Below are 15,183 nucleotides of genomic sequence, written 5' to 3'. Positions count from 1 at the left end.
AATGCACATGAGGCCAAAGTTGAAGGATCACTGTTCTCAGAGGGGTGGAGGAGGTTACAGAGATAGGATGTGGTGAGGCCATACAGGGAACGGAACAATAGAATGACTTTTATTTTGAAGCATTGTTAGATCAGCAGCCAATGTAGGTCAGCGAGCATAGGGGTGCAGATTAGAATACGGCAGAGTTTTGGATGAGGTCGTTTATGGGGGTGTAGTGGATGGAAAGTCACAAAATTAGAGTATTTGCATTGTTGAGTCTAACAAAATCATGGAAGAAGTCTTCTGCACATGAGCTGAGGCAGGGGCAGAGACAGGTGATGTAACGGAGGTGAAAGTAGCTGGTCTTTGTGATGGGGCGGGGGAGGATATGGAGTCAGATTCTGAACCCATAGTCAAGTGAGACACAGAGATTGCAGTCAGAGACAGCGGCTGGGGAGGGAAATGGCGTTGGTGACGAGGGAACAGAATTTTTAGCGGAGGTCAAAGACAATGCCTTACTTTTATTGGAGGAAATTATGCCTTATCTAGAACTGGATGTTGGGCAAGCAGGATGACAACAGAGGCAGAGGTCGGGAGAGGTGGTAGCAAGGTGGAGCTGGGGAACAGTGTATATATGGAACCTAGTGTTGTCATCAGATTCTGCTGCTGTAGGGTAGCATATATTTATTATAGACGAGGAATAGGAGCAGGGGATGTTCTCTAGGAGGTAATGCTGTGGGGATAGGAAAAGAAAACATTGCAGGAGATTCTCAGGCTATGACTGGATAGTTGATTCCACTCTTGCCTGAAGGCAGTCTTGTTCAGCTGGATAATGGAGGAAAAGGAGCAGGATTCTGTGGTTGACCATGTCAAAGGCTGAGAAGGGACGTTCACAGAAGCATTTATAACTTTGATTATGGCCATTTCAGAACTGTGGTTTCAGGGTTTTGGAGGGGGGGGGGGGGGAAAAAGGAGGTAAAGGCATGCTACCCGACCCGAGCCCAATGGGACCAGACATGTGTCAGGGTTGGGTTGGGTTGCACTTCCCGGTCAGACGTCAGGCTTGGGTCAGGCCAGACACACTATCACAGGTAAGCAATGTTAATTTAATTTTTGGACCAGAAAGGTGGTTTTGTTAGTTATTTTAAGCTTGTGCAGATCAGCAACAAAGTGAAAAATGGAAGATAAGTTAACTGATGATTGGGTCGGGCATCGGACAAAAATGGAAGGGCTCAGGCCGGGTCGGGCTTGGGTCAGATGTTTTTTTTGCAGACCCAAGCAGGCCTTTAGGAGGAGGGAGAAACCTGACTGGAGATTCAAAAGATTTATGGGAAAGACAAGCACAGATGTGGAAAGTGACTATACATTTGAGGGTGTGGAGGATAGGAAAGGAATGTTGTAGATGGGCATGGATGCCGCAACTGCCAGGACATGGGTTCAATGGGGTGGCAAGGGTGCTTTCTCAAATTAGCAATTTTGGAGCAAAGGTGGGGACATCACCTGAAGAGAGCAATCCAGTGCCAAAGTTAGCTAGCATGGGGCCAATGATAAATATAGGAGTTACTTCAGACCTATTAGTTCTGGGAAGGGAGCCTGGCCTAGCAAGGAAAGACGTGCTAATCTTAAGCTCAGAGCTAATCAGAATCAGAAAACTAACCAGGAAAGTTTTAAGTTATAGAGAATCACAATGATACAGAAGGAGGCCATTTGACCCATCAAGTGTCAGCCATGGCTCAGTTGCTAGCATTCTCGCCTCGGAGTTACAGCATTCTGGATTCAAGTCCCAGTTCAGGACTTGAGCACAAAAATCAAGGCTAACACTCCAGCGCAGTACTGAGGGAGTGCTGCACTGTCGAAGGTACCGTCTTTCAGACGAGAGGTTATATCGAGGCCCTGTCTGTCCTCAGGTGGGGATAAACATTCCGCCAGATTATTTTGAACAGCAGGAGAGTTATCCCCAATGTCCTGACCAATACTCATCCCTCAATCAACATCACATAAACAGATTATCTGATCATTATCACTGTTGTTTGTGAAACCTTGCCATGCACAAATTGGATGCCACACTTCCTACATCACAACAGTGACTATACAGCCAAAGAAGTACTTCTTTGGCTGTAAAGTGCTTTGAGACATCCAGTGGTCATAAAAGGTGCCATGTAAATACAAGTTTTTTTCATTAACATGCTTGCCCCAGTTCTTTGAAACAACTATCCAATTAGTTCCACTCTCCTGCTTTTTTTGCCCCATTGCCCTGCAAATTCCCCCCCCCCCCCCCCCCAAGTATCAAATTATTGAATCTACTTCCACCACCCTTTCAGGCAGTGCATGCCAAATCACAACAACTCACTGTGTAATTTTTTTTCATATCACCTCTGGTTCATTTGCCAATTACCTTAAATCGGTCTCCTCTGGTTATTTACTCTATTAGAACCCTTCATGATTTTGAACATCTCTATTAAATTTCCCCTTAAACCTTCACTGCTTGAGACAGAATTCCAGGTTGTCTAATCTCTCCATGTAACCAAAGTCTTTCATCTCTGGTACCATTCTAGTAAATCATCTTTGCATCCTCTCTAAAGTCTTGACATTATTGATGATATGTGGTGCCAAGAATGGGACACAATACTCTAGCTGAGGCTGAACAGTGTTTATAAAGATTTAGCATAACTTCCTTGCCTCTATACTGTATGCTTCTGTTTATAAAGTTAAGGATCTCATTTTTTTTTTTTGACAATAGTCTTTTCAACTTGTCGTGCCATGTTCAAAGACTTGAGTAAGTACACCCCCAGTTCTGTTCCTTCACCGCTTTAAAAGTGTACCATTTGCATTGCATCTCATTCTTCCTACCATAAGGAATCAATTCACACGTCTCTGCATGAAATTTCATCTGTCATGTGTCTGCCCATTTTTCCAGTCTCTCCTCCTGAAGTCTATTTCCATCCTCCTCACTGTTTACAACATTTCCAAGTTATCTGCAAACTGTGAAATTATGCCTGTAAACCAAAGTCCAAGTCATTAATATGTTATCAAAAAGAGCAGTGATCCCAACATTGACCCTGGGGGACACTACTGCACACTTCCCTTTAGTCTGAAAACAGCCATTCACCACTGGTCTGATTTCTATCCCTTATCCAATTTTGTATTCACACAGCTACTGCACCTTTAATCCCATGGGCTTCAATTTTTCCAACAGGTTTATTATGTAGTAATTTATCAAACACATTCATTCATGAGATGCCCTAAAGGTGATGGTGGTGAGCCGCCTTCTTGAACCACTGCAGTCCATGTGGCATAGGGAACCTACAGTGCTGTTAGGTAGGGAGTACCATGATTTTGACCCAGCAACAGTGAAGGAACAGTGATACAGTTCCAAATCAAGATGATGTGACCTGGAGAGGAACTTGCAGTTGTTGGGGTCCCCATGTGTCTGCTGCCCCTGTTCTCCTAGATGGCAGAGGCCACAGGTTTGGAAGGTGCTATCAAAGGAGGCTTGTTGAGTTGCCTCAGTGTATCTTGTAGACAGTACACACTGTGGCCACTGTGCACCGGTGGTGAAAGGAGTGAATGTTGAAGGTGGTGGATAGGACACCAACCAAGCCAGCTGCTTTGTCTTGGATGATGTCGAGCTTCGGGTGTTTTTGGAGCTGCAATCATCCAGGCAAGTGGAGAGCATTCCATCTGACCTTATAATTGAAGGAAGGTCATTGATGAAGCAGCTGAGGTTGGGCCTAGTACACTACCCTGAGGAACTCCTGCAGTGATGTCCTGGAGCTCAGATGATTGACCTCCAACAACCACAATAATCTTCCTTTGTGCTAGGTATGACTCCAACCAGCAGAGAGTTTTCCCCCGATTCCCATTTTCTTCAGTTTTACTGGGGTTCCTTGATGCCATACTCGGTCAAATACTGCCTTGATGTCAAGGGCAGTCACTCTCAGCTCACCTCTTTTGTCCATGTTTGAACCAAAGCTGTAATGAGGTCTGGAGCTGAGTGGCCCTGGCGGAACCCAAACTGAGTGTCACTGAACAGGTTATTGCTAAGCAAGTGCCACTTGATAACACTGTTGATGACACCTTCCATCACTTCACTGATGATTGAAAGTAGACTGATGGAGTGGTAATTGGCTGGGTTAGACTTGTCCTGCATTTTGTGTACAGGACACATCTGGGCAGCTTTCCACATTACCAGGTAGGCACCAGTGTTGTAGCTGTATTGGAATAGCTTGGCTAGGGGCGCGGCAAGTTCTGGAGCACAGGTCTTCAGTTAAATTGCTGGAATATTGTCAGGGTCCATAGGCTTTGCAGTATCCAGTGCCTTCAGTCTTGATATCATGCAGGGTGAAATCGAATTGGCTGAAGTCTGGCATCTGTGATGCTGGGGACTTCAGGAGGAGGCAGAGATGGATCATCAACTCGGCACTTCTGAAGACTGTTGCAAATGCTTCAGCCTTATCCTTTGCACTGATGTGCTGGGCTCCCCCATCGTTGATAGGGATATTTGTGGAGCCATCTCCTCCAGATGGGTGTTTAATTGTCCATCACCATTCACAGCTGGATGTGAAAGGACTGCAAAGCTTAGATCTGATACATTGGTTATGGAATCGCTTAGCTCTGTCTATCGCATGCGTGCCAAACTGCGTAAGCAGCAAGTAGTCCTGTGTTGTAGTTTCATCAGTTTGACACCTCATTTTGAGGTATGCCTGCTGCTGCTCCTGGCATGTCCTCCTGCGCTCTTCATTGAACCAGGGTTGGTCTCCTGGCTTGATGGTAATGATAGAGTGGGGAATATGCCGGGCCATGTGGTTACAGTTTGTGGTTCAGTGCAATTCTGCTGCTGATGGCCCACAGCACCTCATGGATGCCCAGTTTTGCAATGCTAGATCTGTTAGAAATCTATCCCATTTAGCGCAGTGGTAGTGCCACATAACACGATGGAGGGTATCCTCAATGTGAAAGCGGGACTTTGTCTCCACAAGGATTGTGCGGTGGTCACTCCTACTAATACTATCATGGACAGATGCAGCTGCGGCAGGCAGATTGGTGAGGAAGAGGCCAAGTATGTTTTTCCCTCACCATCTGCCGCACACCCAGTCTAACAGCTATGTCCTTTAGGACTCAGCCAGCTTGGTCAGTAGTGGTGCTACCGAGCCACTCTTGGTGATGGACACTGAAGTTCCCCACCCAGAGTACATTCTGTGCCCTTGCCACCCTCAGTGCTTCCTCCAAGTGGTGTTCAACATGGAGGAGTACTGATTCATCAGCTGAAGGAGGGCAGAAGGTGGTAATCAGCAGGAGGTTTCCTTGCCCATGTTTGACCTGATGCCATGAAACTTCATGGGGTCTGCAAGTCGATGTTGAGGACTCCCAGGACAACTCCCTCCCGACTGTATACCATTGTGCCACCACCTCTACTAGGTCTGTCCTTCCAATGAGATACCCGGGGATGGTGATGGCAGTGTCTGGGACATTGCCTGTAAGGTATGAACCCGTGAGCATGACTATGTCAGGCTGTTGCTTGACTAGTCTGTGGGACAGCTCTCCTAACTTTGGCACAAGCCCCCAGATGTTAGTAAGGAGGACTTTGCAGGATCGACAGGGCTGGGTTTGCCGTTGCCGGTGCCTCGGTCGATGCCGAGTGGTCTGTCTGGTTTCATTCTGTTTTATTGACTTCGTAGCAGTTTGATACAACTGAGTGGCTTGCTAGGCCATTTCAGAGGGCATTTCTCAACGACATTGTTGTGGGTCTGGAGTCACATGTAGGACAGCAGGTAAGGACAGCAGATTTCCTGTCCTAAAGGACATTAGTGAACCAGTAAAGATTTTTTACAACAATCAACAATGGTTTCATGGTCATCATTAGACTAGCTTTTTAATTCCAGATTTAATTGAAAGAAAATTCCACCTTCTGCTGTGGTGGGATTCGAACCCATGTCCCCAGAGCAATACCCTGGGTCTCTGGTTTACTAGTCCAGTGACAATACCACTATGCCACCACCTCCCCTTTATTTGTAATTTGGGGTTATCAGCTACTTACAAAGCACTATTTAGCTAATTGGGGATTTCTTTCAGTTTGGTTGGTATAAGAAAAGTCTTAAAACAAGCAATCTTGTCCTGTAATTCGTTTAATTGGTCTGGAGGTTCATACCTCATATTTTTCACGTTAACAATCTCACTGAGATTGCAACATCAGGCACTTGTGCGAGAATGTTACTTGCCACTTATCAGTCCAAGCCTAAATGTTGTTTAGGTCTTGCTGCATGCAGATATGGATTGCTTCAGTATCTGAGCAGTTGTGAATGATACCAAACACGGTGCAATCATCAGTGAACATCCCATTTCTGATTTTGTTCGAGGAAGGTAATTTTGAAAGTCCATATACATCAACCACATGACCTTCAAAGAATTTAACCAAGTTAGTCAAAGAAATCTGTGCTAGCTTTCAATTAGGCCAATCTTTTTCCAAGTGCCAATTAATTTTGCCCTAGATTATTGTCATGAGTTTCCCCACCACCTATGTTAGGCTGCCCTGTCTGCAATTGCCAGGTTTATCCCTCTCTTTTCATTTTAAACAGGGGTGAAACCTTTACAACCCTCCAGTCCTCTAGCGCCACTTGCATTTCAAAAAAGGATAGCAAGATCTTGGCCACAGCCTCTGCAATTTCTAGCCTTATGGTCTCTCAGCAAATGAGAGTGCATTTCATCCAGATGGTGTGATTTTTCTACTTCATGAGCACTGCTTTAAGTAGCTCTTTATTTTTATCCAATCTCTCTTCTATCGCCTCATTTACTGTGACATTAGTAGCATTCTCGTCTTCAGTGAAAATATATGCAAAGTACTCATTCAGTACTTCAACCATCCCCTCTGCCTCCACGAGATCATCTCCTTTTCGTCTATAATCAGTCCAACTCATAAGTCGGGTACTGCTCTCCTTGGCAAAAACTGCTCACTTTTCCAGAATGCCAAGGTAACTGCAACCATCCAGCCCCCTACACCACACCCAACTCCTCCCCCCCACCTCTTTTCACTCCAAACCATCTTCTGAAATCCCATTCCTCTACTTCCTCCAGAATTGTAAGGAACTTCTATGTCACTAAGATTGAGAACATCAATTTAGCTACTTCCACTACTTCCCTCCCTTCCCCTGGCTCACCAATCCAAACTTTCACCAAGGCTCCCTCATGCCCTAGCCCTGAACATGCATCTTTACCTTCCCCATCAAGTCTTCTCCAAGGGCATTTTGTCCACGAGACCCAACTTCTGCTTCCTCAAACTTATTCCTACCAAACTGCTGAACCCCCAACTTCCTTTCCTAGTCCATGTTATCTGATATTAATGGTTCCCACTCCTCAGGTATTGTCCCCCTCCCTTCCAAATCTGTTATCGCCCATTTCTCAAAAAAACACCTTGTCCTTGAAAACTACCATTCCATCTCCAATCTCCCTCTTCTCTCCAAAGATGAGAGGAGGACACAAAGAGGCTGCAAAGAAATATAGACAGGTTAGCTGGGTGGTCAAGGTGGCAGATGGAGTCCCATGTGGGGATGTGTGAGGTTATTTATTTTGGTAGTAATAGAAAAACAGAATACTTTTTAAAAGGCTTGAAACTTGTAAATGTTGATGTGCAGAGAGTCTTGGATGTACTTGTACAAGGAACACAGAGTTAGCAAGCAGGTAAAGCAAGCAATTAGGAAGGCAAATGGCCTTTATTGCAAGAAAAAAGAAATGTTGCTACAATTGTAGGGGGCTTTGCACACCTAGAATACTGTGCACAGTTTTGATCTCCAAATCTAAGAAAGGATGTACTTGCATTGGGGGATAGTACAGTAAAGGCTCACTAGATTGGTCCCTAGGATGAGGCACTGAATAAATTGGGTATATATTCTCCAGCGTTTAAAAGAATGAGATGTGATCTCATTGAAACATACAAGATTCTGAAGGGACTTGACAGGGTAGACAGAGGTTGTTTCCCCTGGCTGGGGAATCTAGAACACAGGGGCACAGTCGCAGATCAGGGACTGATCATTTAGGACGGAGATGAAGATAAATTTCTCAAAGAGTTGTGAATCTTTGGAATTCTCTACCCCAGAGTCTTGTGGAAGCTCCATCATTGAATACATTTAAGGCTGAGACACAGATTTTTGGTACTTCAGGGAATCAACAGATACGGAGAATGGGTGGGAAAGTGGAGTTGAAGCCGAAGAGCAGCTATGATCAAATTGAATGGCGGAGCAAGCTTGACGGGCTGTATGGTCTGCTTCTGTTTTTATGTTCTTTGAACGTATGATCACCTCCCAAATCCACGTTCATCTTTCCTGGAACTCCACATTTGGGGCCACAATCAGGTTTTCGCCCCACCACAGTACTGAAATGGCTCTCAAAGTTACAAATGACACCTTATGTATGATAAAGGTAAACTATCCTTCCACGTCCTTGTCGACCTGTCTGCAGCCTTTGACACAGCTGACCCGACCATCGTCCTCCAACACCTCTCAGTTGTTCAGCTGGATGGGACTGTCCTTGCCTGATTCCATTCATATCTATCCACTCATAGCCAGAGAACCACCCGCAATGACTTCTCTTCCTAATCGGTCATCTCTGGAGTGCCCCAAGAATCTATCCTTTGACCCCTTCAGTGACATCATCCCAAAACACATATGGGCCCTCATTGTTCTCTGATGACACCCAGCTATACTTCACTTCTGTTGATTCCTCCACTATCTTGGATTTGTCAAACTGTTTGTTTAACATCCAGTCCTGGATGAACAAAAATCTCCATCATCTTCAGTCCCCGCCACAAATTCTGATCCCTCTCCCAGGTCACTGTGAAGCTGATCCAGGCTGTATATCCTATTTTACCTCAAGAGGAGGTTCTGACCACACATCCACACCGCTTATGTCCACCTCCATAACTTGTGCTGGGGCAGAGTCGAGCAATCTTTAGCTGAAACCCTGCCTTCGTTATCGCTGGACTTTTATTATTCCAGTATATCCTTGCTGGCCTCCCATCTTCCACCCTTCATAAACTTGAGCTCATCCAAACCTCTGCTGCCTGTATGCTAGGGAGAAGGTGGCATAGTGGTAATGTCACTGGACAAGTACTCCAGAGGCCCAGGCTAATGCCTTAAGGACAGAAGTTCAAATCCCACCACAGCAGCTGGTGGAACACAAATTCAATTAAAAAATGCAATTAAATAAAAAATTCTGGAATTAAAAGCTAGTCTCAGTAATGGTACCATGAAACTATCGATTTTAGTAAAAACCCTTCTGCTTCACTAATGTCCCTTGGGGAAGGAAATCTGCCATTCTTACCTGGTCTGGCCTATGTGTGACTCTTAACTGCCCTCTGAAGCCACCCAGTTGTCAAGGGCAATTAGGCATGGCCTTGCCAGCGACGCCCACATCCCATGAAAGAATTTTAAAAACTCACACCAAGACCTGCTCACACATCACCTCATGCTCGCTGACTTACACTGGCTCCTGTGTTGAACAATGCCTCAATTTTAAAACTTTCTTCCTTATTTTCAAATCACATGGTCTTGCTCTTCCCTTTCCCTCTCTCCAAGATCCTGCAGCTACCAAGTCCTGAAACTCTGGAATTCCCTCCCTAAACATCCCCCTCTTTACCTCTTTTTCCTCCAAGATCTCTCTTAAAGCCATCTCTGACCAAGCTTTTTGTTATCTGCCCTAATATCACCTTATGCGGCATTATGTTAAATTTTGTTTGATAATGCCCTGCAAAGCATTATGGAATGTTTTACTATGTTAAGGAAATATTAGGAATGGTGACTAAAAACTTGGTCAAACAGGTAAGGAACGTCTTAAGGAAGAGAAAGAGAGGTAGTAGAGAAGCAGAGGCACTTAGGGAGAAATTCCAGGGCCTAGGACCCAGACAACTGAAGACACAGATGCCAATGGTGGAGTGATTTAAAATCAGGGATGAATGAGGCCAGAATTGGAGAAGTACAAAGATGAGGGTTTCAGCAACAGAGAAGCTGAGGCAGGGGCAGAGGTGGGCGATGTTATGTAGGTCTGGAAATTAGGGCTTAGTGATGGCACGGATGTGTGGTTATCTCATCTCAAGGTCGTATACACCACGAAAATTTTGAACAGTCTGGCTCACTCAAACAATTGCCAGGGAGAAGGATGGAACAGCTGGCTAGGGAACAAATTTATGGCAGGGACCAAAGACAACAGCTTCGGTCTTCCCAATATTTAGCTGAGGGAACCTTCTGCTCATCTAAAACTGCATGTCAGACAAGCTGTCCGACAACGTAGAAACAATGTGGAGGGATCAAGTGAGGTGGTGGCGAGGTGTAGCTAAGCATACACGCGAGACCTGATATGTTTTCAAATGATGTCACCAAGGGGCAGTATGTAGATGAGAAAATAGAAGGGGACCAAGGAAAGATCCTTGGAGACTCCAGAGGTAATGGTGCAGAAAGAAAAGTCAGTGTACGTGATTCTCTGGTTACGAATGGAGAAACAGGAAAGCAACTAGACAATTGTGTTCCCACCCAGCTGAATGACGGAGGAGAGGCACTAGAAGAGGATGGTTTGTTCAACCCAGTTAAAGACTGCAGACAGGTCAAGAATGACGAGAGGGATAGTTTACCACGCTCAGTCATATAGGATGTTATTTGTGACTTTGATAAGAGCTGATTCGTTACTGTGGTAAGGGCAGTAACTTGATTGGAGGGCCAAAATTGGAGTTCTGGGAAAGATGGACATGGATTTGGAAGGCGACAGCAAATTCCAAAATTTCACTTGTAAGGAGCAGATAGAAGTTTATAAGAATTTAACACCCACCCAGAATAGATATCTACAGTATAACAGAAACATTTGGACTGTGACAGTTCTGTTAACTTAATCTAGGTAGAGGAAAGCTGCTTACAAATACAAGAGCTGGATAACTTGCAGAATTGTATCAAGCCATAAATCCCATTTCCAATTCACAAATGGTCAATACAAAAATCTGTACTGCTAATTTAATCTGAGATCAGATTAGGCCATGCAGCATAACACAACAAAACAAATGAACAATATCAAGAGCATGGATTTCATTTAAAAAAAAAATTTTTTTTTTTACAAGCAGCACTGATGTTGGTATTCCCTCTTTAATACAGCATCTGTTATTTAACATATTTGGGGGTGGAGGACCGAGCAATTATAACTAGGCTGCTAAAAGTGCTACAAGGAATAATTGCAAAAAGAGCACAATAGTTGATTGTGATATCCTGTGAACAAAACATCATGTGCTTAGAATTAAGCCACCATCTACAATGACTATTAGTTTGCCATGCGACACACTGTCCCTGAAACTACAAAAGCAGCTTAGCTCTATTCAGCATTAAGCAATTTTAAAATGTACCCTGGAGACCCTTCGATTTCAGTTGAGTTTTCGTTTTTTTTTAAAAAGAGAATACAAGATTGCTGGGTTTCCTACCTAGCTTGCCAGCTTCTTAGTAATTGAAGGAGGTGTGGAAGCATATTTAGTGGCAATCTCAGCTCCCCACAGCATTGTACTGTTCATTGGTTTTGAAATACAGCCTCAGAAATATCATGGGATAAAGGTTCCAATCAGAAGGCCAATATTACTCAATTATATTTTTTAATGTTTGAATTGCCTGTGGGCATTATTTTTCACAACAATATCCTCAATAAGCCAATTATCTTGGATAGTTCTTCAACAGACAAAGTTTCAATCTGCACACATTCTTTTCATAACAACCACTTGGTTACAATTACAATTTAGATTGCAAATTAAAGCTCCATTTGCTCTCAAACCAAGCTCAAAGAACCCTTAAATGGAGACCAATTTAAATTTTCAATTTCTAATACCAACAATCCTTATGAACTTCCAACTTCATACCAATGCACTGTGTTTATATGAACTGGTCTTGTTCCACAATTCACTCCATTAAAAGAGTCCACAGTTCACTCCATTAAAAGGTGTCAAGCATAGGGTACAGATTTCAAGTTGGGTCTTCAGATTTCTGAACTTAACTTACAAGAGTGTTATTTATATTGTTGTACAATCAAAACAGATTGTATAATCACAGCATTGAATAGTTTAAAGTGTTTTGGAAATTTAAAACATAGGAAAATGTCAATGTTGACAGAAGGTTCCCACACACCAAAACACATGAAAATAAGTGGCCTGAAGTACTTTCAGTAAAGGCCACATAAAAACCTACCAAAAAATTCCAGAAAAGAAAGAGTCTTCAAATGTGTCACTTACCTTTATTCTCATGGAAACCCACTGAAATTTGTGTAATCTAGATTACAAATTCCCTTCTATTTCATAAACTAGAAATCAGTCATGCCCAGGTGAATTATTAAATATACTTTTCTGTATCATGCACAAATCAAATAGAGAATTAGAAATAAAAGCACATGGGTGATTTCAACCACTGTTGCAAAGAAAAGCACAAGTTTAAAAATGTGGTTTTTTTAATTGTGTCATTAAAAGCCCATGGGAACACAATTACAAAGTAATACCATATACCAACTGCATAATTTAAATTACAAACAAGAAACAAAAGGCAAATAAAAAGTCAATCAGATCAATTAATACACACCTTAAATTTGGTATCCTAAATTAACCATCGAGTTAAGCTTTCACCCCTTGTTAATCATAAAGACCACCTACTCTACCTTAGTAACATCACCTGCCACCTCAATCCATCTACCAGCATAATTTAAAGTTAGAACAAGGCCATTTGGGAGTGCAAGCAGGAAATGTTTTTTCCACATAGAAAATAGTGGAAATCTGCAACTCTTTCCCCTCCCTCAAAGGGCGGTGGAAGTTTGGTCAATTAGAAATTTCAAGACCAAAATCGATATTTTTAGGTAAGAGCATCAAGGGATATGAAGTAACGGCGAGTAAATAGAGTTGATACAGATTAAGTTGCTGAACGGCCTACTCCTGTTCCTATTAACTAACGCAGGATAAATGTCTCCCCATTGAGAACTGTCCCAAATAAATTCGACCCCACACTTACCGGCCAGTCAGGAATCCCCTCCCCCTGGACAGGCCGCTGGGTCCAAATCCTTTAGGAAACAAGATGAAAGGTTTTATTTCCCACCCGCGGCTAAACCTTTTTCTTAAAAGTAAAAAAAACAAATCGATTAAGGATTGATGATGGTTAGAGAGAACAAGGAGGTTACTATTTCAGAGGGCCACACCGCCCCTAGGGTCAAACCTTGAACAGAGTCATTCGCCACTCTGCGTCACTGGAACTGACCCTGTGACCTTCGCTCACATGGGCAGAGGGCAAGGGTCACATCCAGGCATCGCGCCGTGTCACGTGCCCCCGCCTTCACAAGAATTATTTCCGATTGTCTCCAGCAGCAGTGAGGGGGAAGTGGTGGCTTCGGGCGAGAAGGACGGAAAACCGAGTTGAATATTTGGAGCTGCTGCGTATTTTGATATCGAATACGATACTCTGCATAACAGTAACCAAGCAGAGAGTGTGAGGTGACAGTGACACCTGCTGGGAATCGGCCTGTACTTAACTGTCCACAGTTCTAATCTGTAACCAGGCCTCAACTTCCCCGGTATTGTTCACTAGTTTATAAACCAGCTGTAAATCCTGTCTAAACCAATGTGCATCCCACTCAATTGGGTTATGCCAGCAAAGTAGCAGTCGCATTTCCGAAAAGTCACATGTAAAGTAAGGGGAGGAATGGGTTGGGATTGGCACAAAGAAAGTGACGCTTGCTGACTGAAGGATGGGAAGAACACCCTGACACAAATGTGGGTGTACGAACAGCAAAGTTAACAGTGCGTAATTTTACTGCCACACAGTCTCCACCAGCCTATTTTCACGGGGGCGGTGGGAAACTCGCAGACTTGCAGACAAATATACTCGCCACCGGTTTTTACCTTCCTACCGCCCACCAGAAGCTTTCACTGCCTTACATGTTTAAGGAGTGTACTGAAAGGGTGCCTTTAATTTCTTTATCATTGTACCTGCATTTCACAGAATTGTTACAGCACAGAAGGCCATCTGGCTTGTCGTGTCTGCACTGACTCTGGGAAGGAGCAGTTCACCTAGTTCTACTCCCCTGCCTTCTGCCCATAGCCCAGCATATTCTTTGTTTTCAAATAAAAATCCAATTCCCTCTTGAATGCCTCGATTGAACCTGCTTCCACCCCACTTCCAGGCAATGTTTTGCCGATCCTAATCACTCGTTGCATAACAACGTTTTTTTTCCTCTCATCCATTGCTTCTTTTGCCAATTACATTAAATCTGTGCCCTCTTGTTCTTGATCCTTCCACCACTGGGAACAGTTTTTCCCTATCTTTCCAGACCCCTCATGATTTTGAATACCTTTTGTGAAATATACCTCTACCACATTTTCTCTCTCTTTGTTCTATTAATGAACACTTTTCATTTCTTCCTGGGGGCTGTTAATTGCTGCTATGATTTAGAAAGGTAAAAAAAGAATTTGCATTCACAACAGCCGGATGTCCAAAGCACTTTACAGTCAGTTCAGCCAATTGTGTCAGCTGTGGCTCAGTTGGTTGCACGTTTATCTCTGACTTAGAAGGTTGTGGGCTCAAGTCCCACTCCTGAGTCTAGCACAAAAATCCAGGCTGACGCTCCAGTGCAGTATTGAGGGAGCACTGCACTGTTGGTCTTTCAGATGAGATGTTCAACTTCTGTCCCCTCAGGTGGATGTAAAAGATCCCATGGCACCATTTCGAAGAAGAATAGGGGAATTATCCCTGGTGGTCAGGTTAGTATTTATCCCTCAATCAACATTACAAAAACAGATTATCTGGTCATTATTACATTGCTGGTTGTGGGAGCTCATTGTGCACAAATTGGTTGTCACGTATCCTACATTACAGCAGCAACTACACTTCAAAAGTACTTTGATATGACCAGGTGGGGAAGGGTTAGGATCAGGCTTCCCTTTCACCCCTTCTCTGGTTTGACTACAACAGAGTTTATCGTTTGTTAACACAGTGATTGAACTTGCCACCTCAGTGAGCGCTTAGAATCATAGAATGTTTAAGGACAGAAAGAGGCCGCTTGGCACATCGTGTCTGTGCCGGCCAAAAAACGATCCACCTATTCTAATCCCACCTTCCAGTATTTGGTCCGTAGTCCTGCAGATTACGGCACTTGAGGTGCATAAACAGACTTCTTTTGAAGGAGTTGAGGATTTCTGTCTCAACTACCCTTTCAGGC

The 15,183-nt window shown here is 43.7% G+C and overlaps 1 protein-coding gene across 3 annotated transcripts in view; it reads right to left on the bottom strand.

Annotated features, from left to right (window-relative positions):
• The window catches only part of sparta (spartin a), a 44,436-nt gene extending 30,959 nt beyond the window's left edge, over positions 1-13,477 (bottom strand). Inside the window, exons 1-2 of one of the 3 annotated variants that reach the window (XM_068033472.1) lie at positions 12,984-13,477; positions 2,830-2,975 (exon numbers count right to left, since the gene is read on the bottom strand). In XM_068033472.1, coding sequence (XP_067889573.1) covers positions 2,830-2,869 — 40 coding nt within the window. In that variant the 5' untranslated portion in view covers positions 2,870-2,975; positions 12,984-13,477. The remainder of the gene's footprint in view (positions 1-2,829; positions 2,976-12,983) is intronic. The other 2 variants (XM_068033474.1, XM_068033473.1) reach the window with 2 other exon arrangements.
• Positions 13,478-15,183: the final 1,706 nt, after the last annotated feature.

The sequence above is a fragment of the Heterodontus francisci genome, chromosome 6 (assembly GCF_036365525.1).
Source record: "Heterodontus francisci isolate sHetFra1 chromosome 6, sHetFra1.hap1, whole genome shotgun sequence".
Lineage (NCBI taxonomy): Eukaryota > Metazoa > Chordata > Chondrichthyes > Heterodontiformes > Heterodontidae > Heterodontus > Heterodontus francisci.
The sequence above is the reverse complement of the archived record's forward strand: the minus strand, read 5'-3'. Positions and strand labels throughout refer to the sequence as shown.